Source organism: Oryza sativa, chromosome 6 (genome assembly GCF_034140825.1).
Source record: "Oryza sativa Japonica Group chromosome 6, ASM3414082v1".
NCBI lineage: Eukaryota > Viridiplantae > Streptophyta > Magnoliopsida > Poales > Poaceae > Oryza > Oryza sativa.
Window position 1 is genome coordinate 3,666,621 of NC_089040.1, and position 18,065 is coordinate 3,684,685.

Below are 18,065 nucleotides of genomic sequence, written 5' to 3' on the forward strand. Positions count from 1 at the left end.
CGATCGCTTGGGACGAGGATGTGGTTGAGGGATGCGATTTGACCCACCGCAAAAGATGAGGGAACCAAAATAGATTTATTCCCTATCCCAAAGCTTATCTGGCCATTTCTTCTTTGCAAGGCCAAAGGAATAAGTTCACTCAAGTCCCTCTATTTGTCGTCCAGTCCGATTTTCGTCCTTGAACCACAAAACCGGGTACGAACCGCCCCCCAACTTACGAAAACCGGACACATAAGGTCCTAAGGCGGTTTGGGTAGCGGTTTTGGCTGACGTGGCGCCTACGTGGCTGGTTTGACTAGGTCTCCATCCACGTGGCATTGACGTGGCGCTTACGTGGCAATTCGATTTGGAAAAAAAATACCCGTGGGACCCACATGTCAGCTACACAAAACAATAATTAAAAAAGGTGGGGCCCACATATGTCAATCTCACTCCCCTCTTCTTACTCCTCACTCCCCATCTCCCCTCTCTCCGTCTCTCTCCCTCCCCTCCTTTCTCGGGCGCGACGGCCGACGGGCGGTGGCCAGCGGGGAGAAGGGGCAGTGTGCGGCGGTGGCTGCCGGAGGAGGAGGAGATGCAGCCAGGGCACCGAGACGAGCAGCGGCCGGCGGGGTGGACGGCGTGACAGGCAGCGAAGAGATGGGTGACTGTCGGCGAGGAGAATGCGCGACGGGCGGCGACTGACGGGGAGAAGGGGCCGGGATGGGCGGCGACCGGCGGGGAGAAGGGGCGCCAAGATGGGCGGCGACCAATGGGGAGGACGACCGACGAGCGGCGGCCGATGGAGAGAATGGGCGGCGCGCATGACGACCCTGGCGGCACCTTTCCTGCTTCCGGCGAGGACGGAGGGCGCGGCGGAGGACGGTGAGGACGTAGTAGCCGGAGCCCTCGTGCGTGACGACAGCGGCGAGGTCGGTCCCCTCCTCGAGGGGGACGCGGGGCAGCACGGCCGTGGGCGGCGGCGGAGGCTACTGCTGGTGACGGCGTCGTCGTCGTCACTACGTCTTCCAAACCGCCGTCGTGCTCCTCGCCGTTGTTGGCTACGGGGTTAAGAACCGACGCCGTCGAAGCGCCAAGCTCCCGCCATCGCCGCCGTCTGCTCTGCCCCTCTGAGCGCTGCTGTTGCATGTTTTTGGATCAAATAATGAACTTTGAATAACTGATGGTGAAGTTAAAAATGATTTTGGAAGCAGAGAATCTAACCTTCGCCATGAATTCCAAACAAATTGCGCGCTTCCAGCAGACAACGTTCACAGGCCTGGTTATATTTCGAGGTAAAAATGCAAAATTCCTTCAAATTGTTTTCATCTCTTTCTAACACGATCACTGCAAATTTTGGTCTATCATAAACAAAATAGTTTGCAACTTTGGATGATATCGTCGGATCAAGTTGAGGTCGTTGAGGTCACCTATAAGAGAGATCAAGAACCAGGCCCCTGAACCCGGACAGATCGTCGCCTCGTCGTCCTCCCCGTTGATGAAAACCACAGCCTCCGCCGCCTAATCCTTCTCCGCACGCTCGTCGTCGTTGGGTGCGGTCGGCGTCCTCCAACCACGGCGCCAGGAGCCCCCCCCCCTCCTCCCTTCCCCGGGTCGGACACCCCCGAGTTGAAGACCACCCGCGCGAGCACGTCATCGTTCACGGCGTCCGCCGCGGCGAGATGGCGACGGCTCGACGACATCCGCTCGCCCCCGCTCCACCCCGCTTCGCCCCTCGGCTCCGCCCCGCTCTGCCTCCGCCGCCGCTCCGCCCCGCCATCGCCCGCTCCGGCCGCCACCCATCCCGTTCCGCCGGCAAGAGAGCGATAGAAGAGGGATAGAGAGGATGACGTGTGGGTCCTCATGGGCCCACCATTTTTTATTAGTTGTGTGCGACTAACATGTGGGTCCCACGTGTACTATTATTTTTTGCGGATCTAATTGCCACGTCATTGACACGTTGAACAAAGAACTAGTCAAAAGAAGCCACGTAGGTGCCACCTTAGCAAAAACTAGATGCAATACTGCCGAGGGACCTCATTTAAACGGTTTCGAAAGTTGGGGGACCCGTCGTAACCGGTTTTGCGACCAAGGGACGAAAATCGGACTGAGCGACAAATAGAGGGACCCAAAGTGAACTTATTCCAAGGCCAAATACCCATCCCATTACAGTGAGTGGGCTAGAAGAACCAATCAAAATTGGATGGTTCGCTTCCCAATCCAAACCGTGTTGGTCCATGAAGCTTAATCGCGCCTGCCCAATCACAACACGGTACACTAGAATAACTCTATGGCTTTATTTCTAGAGAGGAAAGATATGGATGCTGGATGGCGGCATGGCGCCAGTGGCCGGCAGCCGTGACGGTGCCCGCGACGTTCTTCATGGTCTCGTTTATCGGACACGCCACGAGCCATGGGCTGGGCTATTGGCCTAAGCCCTTTTTTTGTCGTTTTATTTGCTAGTACTCCTATCTTAGCTGCTACTAGCAAGTCGTCCTTAGAGATCTCGAAGAGAATGGTTAAATAGCTCTCCACTTACACATATCACTCCACTTACACTTTCGTCCTCGCTTTGTGTAAAAGAGTTAATTCGGGAGTGACATGGTTGAAAGGATAAACCCTTATAAGTTGGTTCCACTCTTGCTAAACTAACAAGGAGGTATGCACAAAACTCTCATGGGCCACACAAACCATATCCTAATTGGGCCAAGATGCCACACACCATCGTCGTCGACTCGTGTGTGCACGGATTGCCGCTGCCGGCTTCTCCCCTCTCATCGTCGCCTCGCGTGCGCACGGTTCCGCCATCGCCGTTGCTCAAGAGGAGCTCGGCGATGGATGCTGGAGAAAGATGAAGAAGAGAAGGAGGAGGAGGAAAAAGAAGAGGCTGACATGTGGGTCTCATTGTCATAGACTTAAAATAGTGTAGATGAATAGACTATTGGAGTAAGTAACGAGTTTGACTCTTTAAATCAGTTGGAGAACCGGCTATATAAGTATTTGGAGAGTTTAATTTGATCATTCGGTTGGAGATGCTTTTATCCAAGGAAAAACTATGAGTAAATTTCATTTTTGACCATCTTTTATTATTAATGTTTCACTTTAGTTCACCTCTTATTTTTTTTTTTACTTTGGGCTGGTAATTTTGCCTTTGTTTCACTTTGGACCACCCCCAACTCACTCATCAAGCATATGAACAACCTCGAGTATGATGGCTCCTATTCGTCAGTAAACTTACTCAGCTATAAGTAGACCTTTTTTTTGACTTATGATAAATTGGATGTAGATGGATAAAAAAGTTGAGGTTGGTCCAAAGTATCATAAGGTAAAATTATCTAGTCCAAAGTGAAACATTAGTTGAATAGTGGTCCAAAATGAAACACCGGCAATAAAAGGTGACCCAAAGTTAAATTTATTCGAAAATAAATGAGGGTTGGAAACTTGTTAATTATCAGGAAAACTTTGGCATTTTACATGAACTCTAATTTTGTTTTTCTATTGTTTAGGTACGCATAGTGGATGAGAGTACATTTAGTTTTTTTTTTCAATTTTACAATTGTTGGTGGGAGGACCAATGGGATATTTCACAAATGACAATTTCATACCTATATAAAAAAGACAACTTGATAGAGTGTGACACGCTCTTGTGAATAATCTCATCAAACATATTCAAGAGCAGACATTAGTCCAAAATGTAGCAGAATCTTTGTATAATATATGGACGTGTTGCAGCTTTTATGAACAAATTAAGCTAGCCACAGAGGACGACAAGTAAGGTCACATTATATTGTATCACAACACTAAAAAAGTCGTGGGCGAGACAAATGTTTGCTTCTAATAACGGGTGAGCAAATTTTGCTTCTAAGAAAGAATTTAATCTTATAAAGCAACATTTTCTTAGGATGAACATTTCCTCACCCATCATGAAGCAAACAAAGCAAGTTGCTTATAAAAGAAAACGTTGCTTATAGTAGAATTTACAAACCAAGTTGATAAACAAATTTTGCTTTGTTAAACAAATCCAGCACTATAAATAGGATCGGCATTCCCTGGCTGGCCTATCCACGCAAAGAACTATAGCTCCCTACAAGTAATCACAGATATATAGGGCAGAAATTAAGGCTACAAATTAAAATGGTTAGTTAATTATTAAGTAGTCCTCATCTCGTTTGCTTCAATACACTTTTTTTTTCCGAAACGCATGCCCATGTTTTAATTGCATCCGTTATGATTTGCCTGCAAAAATGTTCGCTGTAGTATTATATATATGATATAATTCAATTAATTTTATGTTTGATATGTGATGTGTTTGTTTGCAGAGCACAAAGCTTGTTAAGATTGGTCCATGGGGTGGAAATGGAGGAGGTTCTGTAGACATATCTGTACCCCCAAATAGCCTGAAGAACGTGACGATCCGTAGTGGAGCAGCCATTGATGCTATTGCCTTTACATACGTTGGCACGGACGGGAATGAACATCTTGCAGGTCCTTGGGGTGGTGGTGGTGGAAATCCAACTACGGTACATATAAAATATTGTGTTTTTAGTTTCACAAAAGGCTCTGTTTTCAATCGTGAATTTGGATTTATACTTAAAAATAGTCTTTCAGGGACGAAGGTAGCAGTTAATTTACATTGTTGAGAAAAAAATGTAAACCCCGTAGCTAGCTACTCTCCTAGTTATATAATTCTTGACGTTTTAAACAACGATATGGTCTCCAAAAAATATTTTTAACTATAATTTTCTGTTATAATATATATAATAAATAAATTATTTACTTTTGTTTATAGTAATTTTTAGGACTAGTTTCTATATATGTTGTTCAAGCGACTTCAAATTAAACTAAATATTTTTAATGTCATTGATAATTAAAGTTATAAAAGTTTGACTCAACTTTGTTCAAAATATTAAGAATTATAAAATTGGAGGGAGTATACGTGTAGATGCATGTCATATATATTGACCTTAAACAACACGTAGTGCCAGTAGTTAGCTAGCTAGCACAGGTAAAACTGAATATTATGATTGCTGCCCATTAATATTCTTCGTGAATATTATGATTGCTGCCGTTATTACATGTTCCTATCTTTCTTTTTATATATGACATTGCTTAGTGTTAAAACTAACTAGCATCATATATAAAGAAAATAAAGGAGTATTATTCAAGTTCATTCACTGGTGGAATTAAATCAATTAATGATGATATTTCGCACATCCTTGCATATAGATTACACTTGGATCTCAGGAATTCGTGAAGGGAATCTCCGGAACATTTACCAACGTCGTGACAAACCTTCAAATTGTCACCAATGTCACCACTTATAATTTTGGACAAGGTGGTGGAACTGCTTTTAGCCTCCCGCTGCAGAGCGGCAGTGTGGTTGGTTTCTTTGGTCGCTCGGGCGCACTTGTGGACTCTATCGGAGTTTATGTCCACATATGATATATGTCATCTACATATGAATATATCCAATTGGATATATGTTGGATCAGTGCTCATGATAAATTCACCCCTAAAGTCTTGTTTGTATAATCCCTCACACAAGAGGTTGAAGGAGATTTGTAGGAGATTAATTCTACACCTCCCCTCCAATCTCTCTCTTGGGGATGAATCGCACAAGACCTAAGTCCTAAGGGTGACATTTCTTTCAATCACTCTATATACCTATACATATATAGTGTGCATGTGTATGTGGCCTAGGCCCAAAAGTTTACCTCACTAGTGCCCCGTTATGTTTCTCTCAGTGCTGTATACATTTATGTGTTGTGCTACATTCGCTACATATGTATGTGGTTTATATATGATTATATATAAATAAAAGACTACTGTGATGTATTGTGCTTAAATGCACGAAAGCCTATTTTTAATGATCCTAAATTTTGAGAAGCTATGCACATGAGTTACTACTTACTACTACAAATAAGTTGCTTCGATGTACATGAAACACTATGATTGGATCTTATTGTGGGCGAAACCTCATTTCAAATCTATAGATACCATCAACAGCACAAGGGAAGACCACACCCACAAAGCCACAAATGTGATAAATATGTGTAAAAGAAGATTTCTTTGTACAGACACCACTAGGGGCCGGGGGGGGGGTGTGTGTTGGGGGGGGGGCTTCAGATCGACCATCCGATGTGACAGAATCCATCTTATGCTTGTAGCCGCACCCATCTTGCCCGCTTCCTTCCCCTCTCGCTCAGTTCTCTTTATTCTATCCCTGTCACCGCCATCTAGGGCATTTCCCTCATTGTTCTCCTCTCTAATCGTTCCCTCTCCTCTCGTACCTCTTCTCCCTAATCTTCACGGGATCTCCTCCGAGCAGATCTAGCCACCCACAACTTTAGAGTATCGGATCTAGGGGAGGGCCGCCATGGAGACTGGAGAGGGGGACGAAGATTGGGAGATTGCTTCAGGTTAGGGTTTCCTGCAGTCACCGTCTCCTTCTTGGTGTTGCTCACTGCTGTTTGAGGTGGTGGATAGGTAGGAGCCAGCACAGGTGAAAGTGAGGCTGGTGAAGAGCTAGCAAAGATGTTGCAAACCATGAATGTAGACAATGAATTGGATGTTGCAATTTCTCTCTTTTGAATGTTGCACCATTTGTTTTTTATATTGCAGTCGGTTTTCTTCGGATGTTGCACTTATAGATTTTGTCTATTGCAGTCAGCATTTTCGGATGTTGTATATATGATTGGAACATCTTTGGATTAAGTGATAAAACATTTATTGACTGAGTAATGAAACATCAGGAAGACAGGAAACAGTTTTTATTGAAACATTTTTCATCGATTGCTCAAACATGTGAAACATTTATTTGCCGTTCAATGATTTGAATAAAATTGGGCGTTCGTGTCATAGTCCTCTCCCTAAAAGGGCAGTCTATGAAAAATGATTTGGAACTGTTTCTAAATTATCTCGCACAAATGTGTCTGCGAATTAAAAACAAAACACTATTCGAGAATGTCTTACTAAGGAATAAAACAAAACAAAAAAACATATTTGACCTCAGGGGTTAGCTCCATTGCCATCAATAAGCACTCGATTATAAAAAGGGCCAGTAATGAACATTGGTTTTATAATATTCCAACGTAAGTAATTTTTTCCTTTTCCTGGGCCATAGAGTAAGGTGTTCGGTCCAACAATTTTCCAGTGGACAGCAAAATACAATGACAGTATAGATAACCTATATGTACTTATGATAGTTTTTTTACTACTAATCACATAGATTATATGGACCTTTTTGGCAGGTCTACAACTCCTAAATCCCAACTCTAGGAATGGAGTCTGAACTTTGCCCGAACCCCGCTCCACTGCTCTAGTTTATTTTTTAATCACTTCAGCTGCTCCGCTTCCTTTTTAGGTGGAGTTAAAACCATTTGGTTGTGATCCAGCTCCAAAAAAGGTGGAGCTGTAGCTAAAGCCCCGCTAAACACAAGCCCTACATATATTAAGGGTTTATTACTTAAAAAAAATAGAGTACAATACAATATGTGGGAGCTACAATACAATCTAGTAAGCAACAAGGGTGTCACAAACTTACAATTCAATCTCCCAAAAAAGTTCATCATTAGCTTGGTGTAGCAAAATGAGGCTCCAAACAGGGGCTGGAGTAGGCCCACAAATATGTATAGGATCGCTACTCTTATAAAAAGTGGTAGTGGTGAGTGGTAAATTTGCCACCGCTCCCACCACCAACTTTACTATTATAAAAGAGAGTAGTGGTGATGGTGAGTTGTGAATCTGCCACCACTCCATCACCAGTTCCCTACTATTTGAAAAATAAAAACAAGTAGGAGCAAGGGTTCAGATGTCAATGATCTCCACTACAAACTTTCTACATTTTATTAAAAAAAAAGAACAGTGTGAGAGCCTAGAGGATCACATGTTTATAACAAATATATACATATAGAAATTAAGAAATGATGCATGCAGAAAATGATGGTAATAATGGGTTAATAATAATTTTCTTTAATTTAAATTGTAAAGGAAAATTAGCACAGATGATCTATTTTTAAGAAAAAAAAATATTTATATTTTAGTCTTTTTCTGTTTTTTTTATAAATAGGCTATCGGCGTCAATGACGTAGGTGAAAAAAAAAGTCCATCAGTTTGAGAGAAAGGAGGACTTCCTGAAGGAGATTTTGGACAAAGTATCTTCCCAGTCCATTCCTGTTATGGTTGGGGGTGACTTTAACTTGATTAGACATGCTGAGGAAAAATCTAATGGTCATGTTAACAGGAGATGGATGGAAAAATTCAATAAGTTCATTGCAGATGCAGAGTTGAGAGAGTTACATAGAGTGGGATGCAAGTTTACGTGGACAAATAAACAGGTGAATCCCATCTGTGAGGTCTTAGATAGGGTCCTGGTGTCTCCTAATTGGGATTCTTTGTTCCCATATGCTGTGGTTAAAACTTTAACTAGAGTGGGCTCAGATCATAACCCAATCATGGTCTTATTGGAGAGACAAGGACATATACAAACACAGAGGGTTTTTAGGTTTGACCGAGCTTGGTTGACCCAGGATGGCTTTAAGGAATGGGTAATCAAACACGGGCCTGAAAGAAGAAAAGACAAGATTTTGGATCATTGGAAGTGTCAGGGGACTGTTCTAAGGAGGAAAATGAGAGGATGGAGCATGAATAACATAAGCAATCTAAGGAGAACAAAAGAGAAGCTTTTGAGTCAGATACAGAAAATTGATACTGAAGCTGATATGAGACAACTGAATTCAGATGAGTGGGCTCAAAGATATCAATTAGAAGATGAATTGAGTAAGATCTATTTAGAGGAAGAAATCTACTGGCAAGGAAGAAGTGGTGAGAAATGGCTTCTAGAAGGTGATGCCAACACTGCTTTCTTTCATGGCATAGCTAATGGCAGAAAGAGGAAGAGTACTATTCTGTCATTGGAAGATGAGGGGAGACAAATTGAGGATCCAGCTGAATTGAAACAACATATCTATCAATATTACAAAAATTTGTTTGGAGCTGAAGTACCTCCAAAAATTTTTCTGTCCAATGATATGTGGACTAATGAGGGGAGACTTACTAAAGAAGAGAGTGAACATATTACTAGACCTTTTACAATGGTAGAGATTGAGCAGGCTTTGAAGGAAATGAAGACAAATACTGCACCGGGTCCTGATGGTCTACCTGTAAGCTTTTACAAAGAGTTCTGGCCACAACTGAAAAACCAGTTGAAAGAAATGACTGACCTTTTGTTTGAGGGTAAATTAGATCTGTGGCGTTTGAATTATGGAGTGATCACTCTCATTCCCAAGATTAAGGATGCTAATAACATAAAAGCCTTTAGACCTATCTGCCTCTTGAATGTATGCTTTAAGTTTCTAACAAAAATCCTGACTAAGAGGTTGACAGAAGTAGCTGCCAAAGTGATAGGGCAAAGTCAGACTGCTTTTATACCCGGTCGACATATCCTGGATGGTGTCGTTATTTTACACGAAGTTCTGCATACTCTAAAGAAGGGTCACCATTCTGGTATCATCTTTAAACTTGACTTTGAGAAGGCGTATGACAGAGTACAATGGAGTTTTTTGTTTGAAGTTCTGCAGAGGAAAGGATTTAATGAAAAGTGGGTTCAGTGGATTAAGATGGCTACCGTGGAGGGGAGGGTTGCAATTAATATCAATGGAGAGGTGAAAGATTTTTTCAAAACCTATAGAGGAGTCAGACAGGGGGATCCCCTTTCCCCTTTATTGTTCAATTTAGTAGCTGATGCATTATCAGAGATGCTAAATAGAGCCAAAGAAGCAGGTCATTTAGAGGGATTGGTCCCTCAATTAGTTCCAGGGGGTTTGACACATTTACAATATGCAGATGATACGATTCTTTTCTTGGCCAATACTGAAGAAAATATAGCTACTATTAAGTTCCTACTATATTGCTATGAAGAGATGTCGGGCTTGAAAATCAATTATCAAAAAAGTGAGGTGATAGTGATTGGGGGTGATGAATCTGATACATTGAGAGTGGCCAATCTGTTTAACTGCAAGTCAGGGAAACTACCTTTCTCTTACCTTGGCATTCCAGTGAGTGTGGATAAACTGTCAGCTACAAACCTAAATATTCCTGCTGCCAAAATTGAGAAGAGACTTGCTACCTGGAAATGTAGCCATTTGTCCTATGGGGGGAGGTCAATCTTGATTAATTCCTGCTTGAGTAGTATACCTATGTATATGATGGGCATTTATTTACTGCCTGAGGGGGTTCATCAGAAAATGGATTCTTTCAGAGCAAGATTTTTTTGGGAAGGTTTAGAGGGAAAGAAAAAATATCACATGATCAAATGGGAAGCCCTGTGCAGACCAAAGGATTTTGGGGGTTTGGGTTTTGTTAACACAAGGATAATGAATGCGGCTCTACTTTGCAAGTGGATTTTCAAACTTGAAACTGGGGTAGAGAATCCTTGTTGTGATCTACTGAGAAGGAAATATATGGTAGAAGGAGGGGGTTTTTTCCAATCCAAAGTTGAGGGGGGATCACAGTTCTGGAGAGGGTTACATGAGGTAAAAGGCTGGATGAAACTTGGTAGCTCATACAAGCTTGGAGATGGGAAAAATATATCCTTCTGGGATGATATTTGGTTAGGGGAAACACCACTTAAGACTCAATTTCCATATATATTCAGTGTATGTGCTGATGATAACAAAACTACTCACCAGATGTATGTTGAAGGGGAGTGGAAAATCTCTTTGAGAAGAACTTTAGGTGAAGGGGAGTTAGAAGAGTGGGGTCAATTACATGCTTTATTGCAGAACATCGAATTGAATTCAGGAAAAGATTCCATGTGTTGGAATTTAAACAAAACTGGGATGTTTTCTACAAAATCCCTGTATCGAGAAATAAGTTTTGGGGGGATTAAAGACTACATCTTACAAGAGCTGTGGAGGTGTCATATTCCCCTCAAAGTTAAAGTGTTTTTCTGGCTTATGCTAAAAGGAAAAATTCAAACAGGTCATCAGTTAAAGAAGATGAAATGGAAGGGGAGTCCCAACTGTAAACTCTGTGGAGAAATCGAGGATACAGATCACTTGATGTTTCAATGTGCGCTATCTCAGTTTACGTGGTGTTGTTTCAGAGATGCATTTGGTTGGGATGGTATCCCCAAATCTAGAGCAGAACTTTTGAATAAACTGAGTGGTCAGAGCGGTGATTCAATTCCTGTTTTGCTATCTTTGTTTGCTGCTGCCGCTTGGTCCATTTGGCTTTTGCGTAATGACTGGGTGTTTAATAATAAGATGATTGTTGATGCGTCACATTTACCTCACAAAATTGTGTCTTTACATCTACAGTGGAGAAGCTTAGCACCCGTGAAGAAGAGGAGTGCTTTGGATACATTAAGGGGCTTGCTCCTTGCCAGTATCCGAAAGATCGGAGGATCAAATACTTGATCTAATGCCAGGGAGTTCCTTGTCTGATTTTGCTATGGAGTCTCATTTAGTAGGACAATGTTACTAGCTGAAAGAAACTGGCTTGTTTTGGTTGTGCCAGCAGCCACTTTGTGTGAGCCTGCGTGCTCCAGTTCTTGTTTTGTCTAGCTGGAATCCCCAGTATCATCTTTTTCCCTTTTCCTTTGTCGTTCGATGTATGAACTCTTATGCTTTTTAATGAAAGCTGGGCGTCAGCCTTTCTCCAAAAAAAAAAAAAAGTCCATTAATGGAATAACTTTTTTCAGGGATGCATTTGTAAAATAAGTTCTCAAAAAGAACAAAAAAATCCCGAAACATTTTTAGCCACCTTTCCTGCCGAAGCAATGGTTGCAAATAGCAGAGCTTTATGTATACACAAGATGATCACTATGATGATCAACGCCCAGACTCCAGAATGCCTTGCACAGCTCCACCCTCCATGCTGAAATTCCCGGTGCTAACCATCTCCAAACCAGCCACCGACGACTCCCCGAGTAAGCTCTCCATCTCCTCCGGGTCATGCTGCGCCCATGGGTGCTGCATGACCTTCCTCAGCCGGCCAAGCTTGTCGGCGACATCTCTCATCGACGGTCGGTTATCGCCGATCATCTCCAGGCACTGGCTCGCGAGGTCAGCAACCTCCTCGAGCACCCCAGCATTCTCATCAGTCTGAATGTGATGATCTATAATGTCCATGAGTCTTCCCTCCTTCATGGCACACAAGAAGCTCAATGAAAGGCTCTTCTCATTTTCAGGACCTTCAAGGTTGAAGGCCATTTTGCCGGTGAGCAGCTCCAGTAGAACGACGCCAAAGCTGTACACATCGCTCTTATCTGTCAATTGGCACGTCTGCATGTACTCGGGATCTAGGTACCCACAGGTTCCTTGCACCAAGGTGACAAACTGGGCCTCATCAGTCGGCACTAGTATTGAGGCTCCAAAGTCCGATATCTTTGCGGTATAGTTCTCGTCCAGTAGTATGTTGGAGGTCTTGACATCACCGTGAATGATTGGAGGCGATGCTGATGAATGAAGGTAATCTAGTGCTTGGGCTGATTCATGGGCAATTCGCACTCGAGTAGAAAAGGGGATGTTGCGGCAGTCATTGCCGCCATGAATGAAGTGAAACAAGGTCCCATTGGGGATAAACTCATAGACTAGCATTGGGACCTCCACTTCGAGGCAGCAGCCCAGGAGCTTGACGATGTTCTTGTGGTTGATCTGGGACAGGATGAGCATCTCCTTGCCAAACTCCTTCTTTTGCCTGTCGTCAATCATCGACATGCATCGTTTGATGGCAATCAGACGGCTGTCCTTGAGCATGCCCCTGTAGACAGTGCCATGGCCACCGCGGCCAAGGACGTTCTTGTCCTCGAACTTGTTCGTCGCTTCTATGAGTTCTGCTTCAGTGAAGATTGTGAAGGCAGTGCTCTGCCCTTGCTTTAAGCCTATCTCCTGCAGCAGAAGCATGCCACCGTGCTGTTGGAAATACTTCTTCTTGATATTGGCCAGTTTCTTCCGTTCACGGACCAAGTATGAGCAGGTGACGATCATTGCCATGGCAACAATTCCAACACTTAGGCCTGCATATTAATTTATCAATTTTTTGTTATTGCAAACTCAGTTGTGTGCCAAAAAATCTATAAGATTAGGGAACGACAACTTACTAACAGCTAGTATCACCGTTCTGGATTGTGAGGGGCTTGAACAAGTAAAACTGCCAGGTATGTTCTTGCAACGGCCAGGGCATGGAGGTGGATTGTTAACATCACATTCATTAATATCTACAGACACAGTAAAAGTAGCATGATACTTAGTGTTTGGCTCTACAAAGATTGAATCATCATGGGATCAATATCTACAGACACAGTAAAAAGTATTCCCTCCGTTTTAGGTTATAAGACATTTTAACTTTGGTCAAAGTTAAACTACTTTAAATTTAACTAACTCAATAGAAAAAAAATATGAATATTTACAACACCAGCATAGTTTCATTAAATCTATAATTGAATAATTTTTTATAATATATTAGTCTTAGGTTAAAAATATTACTACTTTTTTCTATAAAATTAGTCAAACTTAAAGTAATTTGACTTTAACGAAAGTCAAAATGTCTTATAACCTGAAACGGAGGGAGTAGTATATATGTACTTATATATCAACAAAATTCAATCAAGGTAAATTGGCAATACAGACCTTGGCATCCATCGGGAAGGTACGGATTGCCACGGTAGCCTTCAGTGCAGTTGCAGAGGTAACCTGTAGGGCCACTGGATGAATCGATGCACATGCTGTTTTTGCTACGGCATGCGTATCTATCTCCCATTTGCTTGGCAACCTGACATGTCTCATTACCCACAACCCAGTTCAAGACCACCGGGACACTGCCATTGTGCTCGTCCCAAAAGGCCGTTGAGTTCAGGTATGCTGTTCGGAACCTGAATGCAGCAGCCTCCATCACCACAGCGTAGCCACAGTAGCTTGCCCTGTCCGTGATGCTTCTGTTGTTGTAAGACGTTGTGGTGTTGTATAAGGGGTTGAATTGCACTTCGTGGTAGGAAATGTTGTTGCTGAGTACGGCCTGGCAGCAGCCGATGCCGACACACGACCCATCTTGAGCTGTGAAGCTATTATACGGTGAGCACTGAGACAAGCACCCGATCATATTTAGCATCTGCATCCAAATCCCGGTTGAGTTTATGGATGATATATATTACCACAAAAACGACTCTTTTACAGTTTTACTCCAGCGTATCGAAGATTAAATTTTAAAACTGGCAGCAGCAGAATATATATGGTGAATTTACAAGAGAGATCAACTCACGGTAGAGTAGCGGCTGTAACCAAACATGTTTGCGGCCGTGTTGGCACCGATGACTATGAATATGTTCTCCTTCTGCGAGATGGTGAACGGAGAGGTTGTGAGGTTCAGGAGCCAGTTCTTGTAGTCCATATTCTTGGTTGAGAGGTTGTAGCACATCGAGGATATGTACGTTGATTTCATCCGAACCTGACCATAGCGCAGCGATATATTCAGCACCGGCGTGGTGCCATATAATGCCACATCCCCACGTCCATCCTCTGTCTTGCTGCAGCTAAGCACAAAGCCTTCAATGGCACAGCCTTCGCCAATCCCAAATGGGTATAGAATGTCAACATCACCACACTTCTTTAGGCACCTATCGTCCGGCAATGATGCGCCGTCTGCCATGAACTGTAGGGAGATCACGAGGCCTATGAACAGCAGCAGACGCATTGCTAGTTTTTCAACTGGGAGCTTGTAGTAGCAGTCCATAGTTGGGTTCGATATGCTACAGTTTCAGTGCTGATGAAATGTATATGCAATGGACATCTTCGTCTCTTATTTCTCTAAATATAGTAGCTTCCACACCCTACTTGGTTATCTTTATATTGAACTTGTTATAATTAATTGGTCAAACACAACTATATAATTAATTATTTAATTGGTCAAACACGTGCTATAGTATGGTTCTGCCTTCTCAATCAAGTAGGAAAAATCTTCTTTCTGAGTTGTTTTCTTCTATTTTGTTCTTCGCGAGCTGGGATGAGATGCAACTTGCAATACTAAACAATTCTTAGATATCTTTTCCTCTCGTGCCCCCGGTCGCTCCGTCCCAGGGAGAGATTTTTGATAATAAACCACTAAATACGCGCGCCATTGCAATCCGCATGTCTTCTCTAATACATCACTAGGAGTGCTAATTTTTTGATTTCATACCACTTTCTCTCATTCCCGTCATTTTTTCTTTTTTTTTTCGTTTTCTGTTTTTCCCTTTTCTTTGGACTGTTTTACCCCTGGCTCCACCTGTCAGGTAAAAGAGAGAGGGAGATGGGGTTTTATCTGCTGCTGTGCGCCGGTTGCCCTGCCCTTGCCTCTTCTCGCCAGAGAGAACAAAATGGCATCAGGAGTACGCCTGCTGCCCTGCTGTTCCTCTTCTCTGAGCAGGATAGTGGCATATAACTGTTGCATATATTGCTGCATGTATAGTATATATGTGTATACATAAACGGTTGCTCCGGATGCCAAAATTTTGACAGCTTGTAAGCAAAATTTTGACAGAATGTACCCTAAATTTTGGCAGCATGTACCTTGCAATTTGTATAGCATTTGACACAAGTCAAGAAAGTACCCATAATTTGGTCACAGATAAAAAAAATGGCAGCATGTACCCATAATGCATATAAAATCATTTCAGAACAAACAAGTTCAATAGCAAACTTGAGAACATCATCCAGATTACATAACCATTTGGCAAGTTGAGAGAACAAAATGAAATCAACCAGCTTTGTCCCATGTTTCACATTACAAAAGCATCCAGAACACTAAATATTATATTTAGAAAAGCATTCATTTTTTCCCTTTCTTTGGAGTGATCTTCCTTGCAGCTCTAGTAGGGCCTCGGAGGGGTTGCCATTTGACTCGATCCTTCTCCAACAACATTAGTCAATGCCAATTGCCTTCAATGAACTGAGTGTTAGTAAAATTTTGAGAATCAATCATACCATTGAACTAAAGAAAAATCATACCTTCTAGTGACAAGCCCAGGACTCATATTGCTGGAATCATTGATTGCAACCTTTTGTCTTTTGGGTGTGCTAGAACCCGCTGCATCACTAGTTGAACCTAGTGGTCTTCCTTGTTTGGCACGATTTTTCCTAAAAAATGTAAAACAAGTTAAATGATCTATAAAGATTAATGTACAATATGCTAGAAGTAAATGTATGTGGCTACCTTTTTTTCTTGGTACCATTTAAAGGACATTTTGAGGATGTTTGCCTATGGCCCATGTTAAGACACCTCTTACATTGAATCTGCCACCTTCCTTTGGTCCTAGGTTTGCTTCCTTTCTCAAGGCACCCAACTATCCTATTCTTTCTTTGCCTCCCTACGTCCCTCATAGTGAGAGGTGGCAGCAACTTGAAACCAATATTTACTTTTGGCCATTGGGACTTATCTGGAAGTGGATGAATAACTCCTGCATATGCCAGCTTATACTTTTCCACTGAATAACAAGGATCCAGGTAATCAGCCATTCTTGGGTTTCTAGCTGATATTATGAGAGCTAATGCATGTGGGCATGATTTGCCAGAAACTTGCCACTCTCTACAAGTGCATGTATGTTCTGTAAGATTGACAGCATGCCTACTAATATCATGTTCAGGAGTAATCTCCGCCATTTCTGCTTGGTCCCTATTACCTTGCACTACCTTCAAGTGACCCAAATCTCTAGTCATTGCATTCAGTTGACGAACTACAATAGGGAGCATCACACCATCTAGTTTCTCACCTATCTTCCTCCGTCTCGCAAATAGATCCATTGTCTTTGCTCTGATGCCTTCTGCAAGATCTGCAATAGGACGATCCTTCATATCCTTGACCCATTTGTTCCATGACTCTGCTAGATTGTTGGTGATGAAGTCACATTTTATCTTTTCTGAGATCTTGTCCTCCACATTAACAAACAAAATCAACTTTCTATCACTCTTCCTAACAAACAATGCATGGGCTACATCCATATTATCCTTAAACAGTGTTTCCTCACCAGTGCTCATGTCGTAGCCACTTATCACAACATGTTGGCTGCTGCCCCATTTTACCCTTGCTGCAAGATCCTTTTCCAAGCTCTCCAATGTGCACTGATGATAATCCACAACCTATTCAAGCCATTTACGCGCCACTTCAACACAAGTACCATCATCAAGTTTAGCTATAAACTGACCGAACTGAACACACACGCTAAACTCCACATCATGGTTGGTCCTATCACATACGAACAAGAAAAACGAGAGTAAAAAATCATTAGTTCACCTGCTAACCAAATATGTCCTAGTTTTGCTCCTTAGCCCGTTAGTGCAAATAATGGAGATGTGGAGAGTTATAGCATTACCTAGAAGGGAGTTCACTTGGAATCGAGGAGCTTGCCGCTTGCGCCATGATCTCTTGAACCGTGACCCCCTTCCCCCTCTCTATCTTCAAACCCTAGGGTCCGGAGGCTGGCCGGCGGCGGGGCAAGGAGGCTAGCTGGCGGTGGCGGGTGGCAGGGTGATGGGGAGGCTGGTGGCGGCGCCCGGCGAGGAGGCGGCGCGGCGACGGGACTGGAGACGGCACGACAACAGGACGGGAGTGCACGCGCTCTGCGTCCCCTTCCCGATCCCCTTCTCTCGATCCCTCTATCTCTTTTACCTCACAGGTGGGGCCAGGGGTAAAACAGTCCAAAAAAAGAAAGGAAAACAGAAAATGAAAATGAAAATGAAAAAATGACGGGAAGGAGAGAAAGTGGTATGAAATCAAAGAATTATCACTCCTAGTGGTGCATTAGAGAAGGCATGCGGATTGGGTGGTAAGTTTGCAAAGGCGCGCATATCTAGTGGCTTATTGTAAAAAATCGGCGTATGAAGCCGCACCGCCCCCTCCCTTCCCCTGCTCTCTCCCGCCTCGCCGCCGCTAGAGCAGCTGCCAGCAAAGCCGGGTGGAGGCAAGGAAGGCGACGACGGGGCTTTCCCTCTCCCTCGCTCGTGATCAAGGCGGTTGGGGCGCCGACAGGAGCGAGGCACCGGCGACAATGTCCAGTTCCAGCGCTGCCGAGCATGGATCCGGCCCTCCCTTGGCCGGATCTGGTGCTCCTACCG

At 43.2% G+C, this 18,065-nt stretch overlaps 2 protein-coding genes across 2 annotated transcripts; one reads left to right on the forward strand and one right to left on the reverse strand.

Annotated features, from left to right (window-relative positions):
* Positions 1-4,038: 4,038 nt before the first annotated feature.
* LOC136356814 (protein GOS9-like) lies at positions 4,039-5,825 on the forward strand. The gene is made up of 3 exons (XM_066311273.1): positions 4,039-4,116; positions 4,299-4,499; positions 5,206-5,825. The coding sequence occupies exons 1-3, from the start codon at positions 4,114-4,116 to the stop codon at positions 5,419-5,421; spliced, it is 420 nt and encodes a 139-aa protein (XP_066167370.1). The 5' UTR covers positions 4,039-4,113; the 3' UTR covers positions 5,422-5,825.
* Positions 5,826-11,242: 5,417 nt separating this feature from the next.
* On the reverse strand, positions 11,243-14,739 carry LOC9270668 (putative wall-associated receptor kinase-like 16). Its single transcript, XM_015787155.3, has 4 exons — positions 14,239-14,739; positions 13,611-14,088; positions 13,082-13,198; positions 11,243-12,997 (listed from the first exon to the last, which is right to left on the reverse strand). Exons 1-4 carry the CDS (start codon positions 14,707-14,709, stop codon positions 11,811-11,813), a joined length of 2,253 nt encoding a protein of 750 aa, XP_015642641.1. The 5' UTR covers positions 14,710-14,739; the 3' UTR covers positions 11,243-11,810.
* Positions 14,740-18,065: the final 3,326 nt, after the last annotated feature.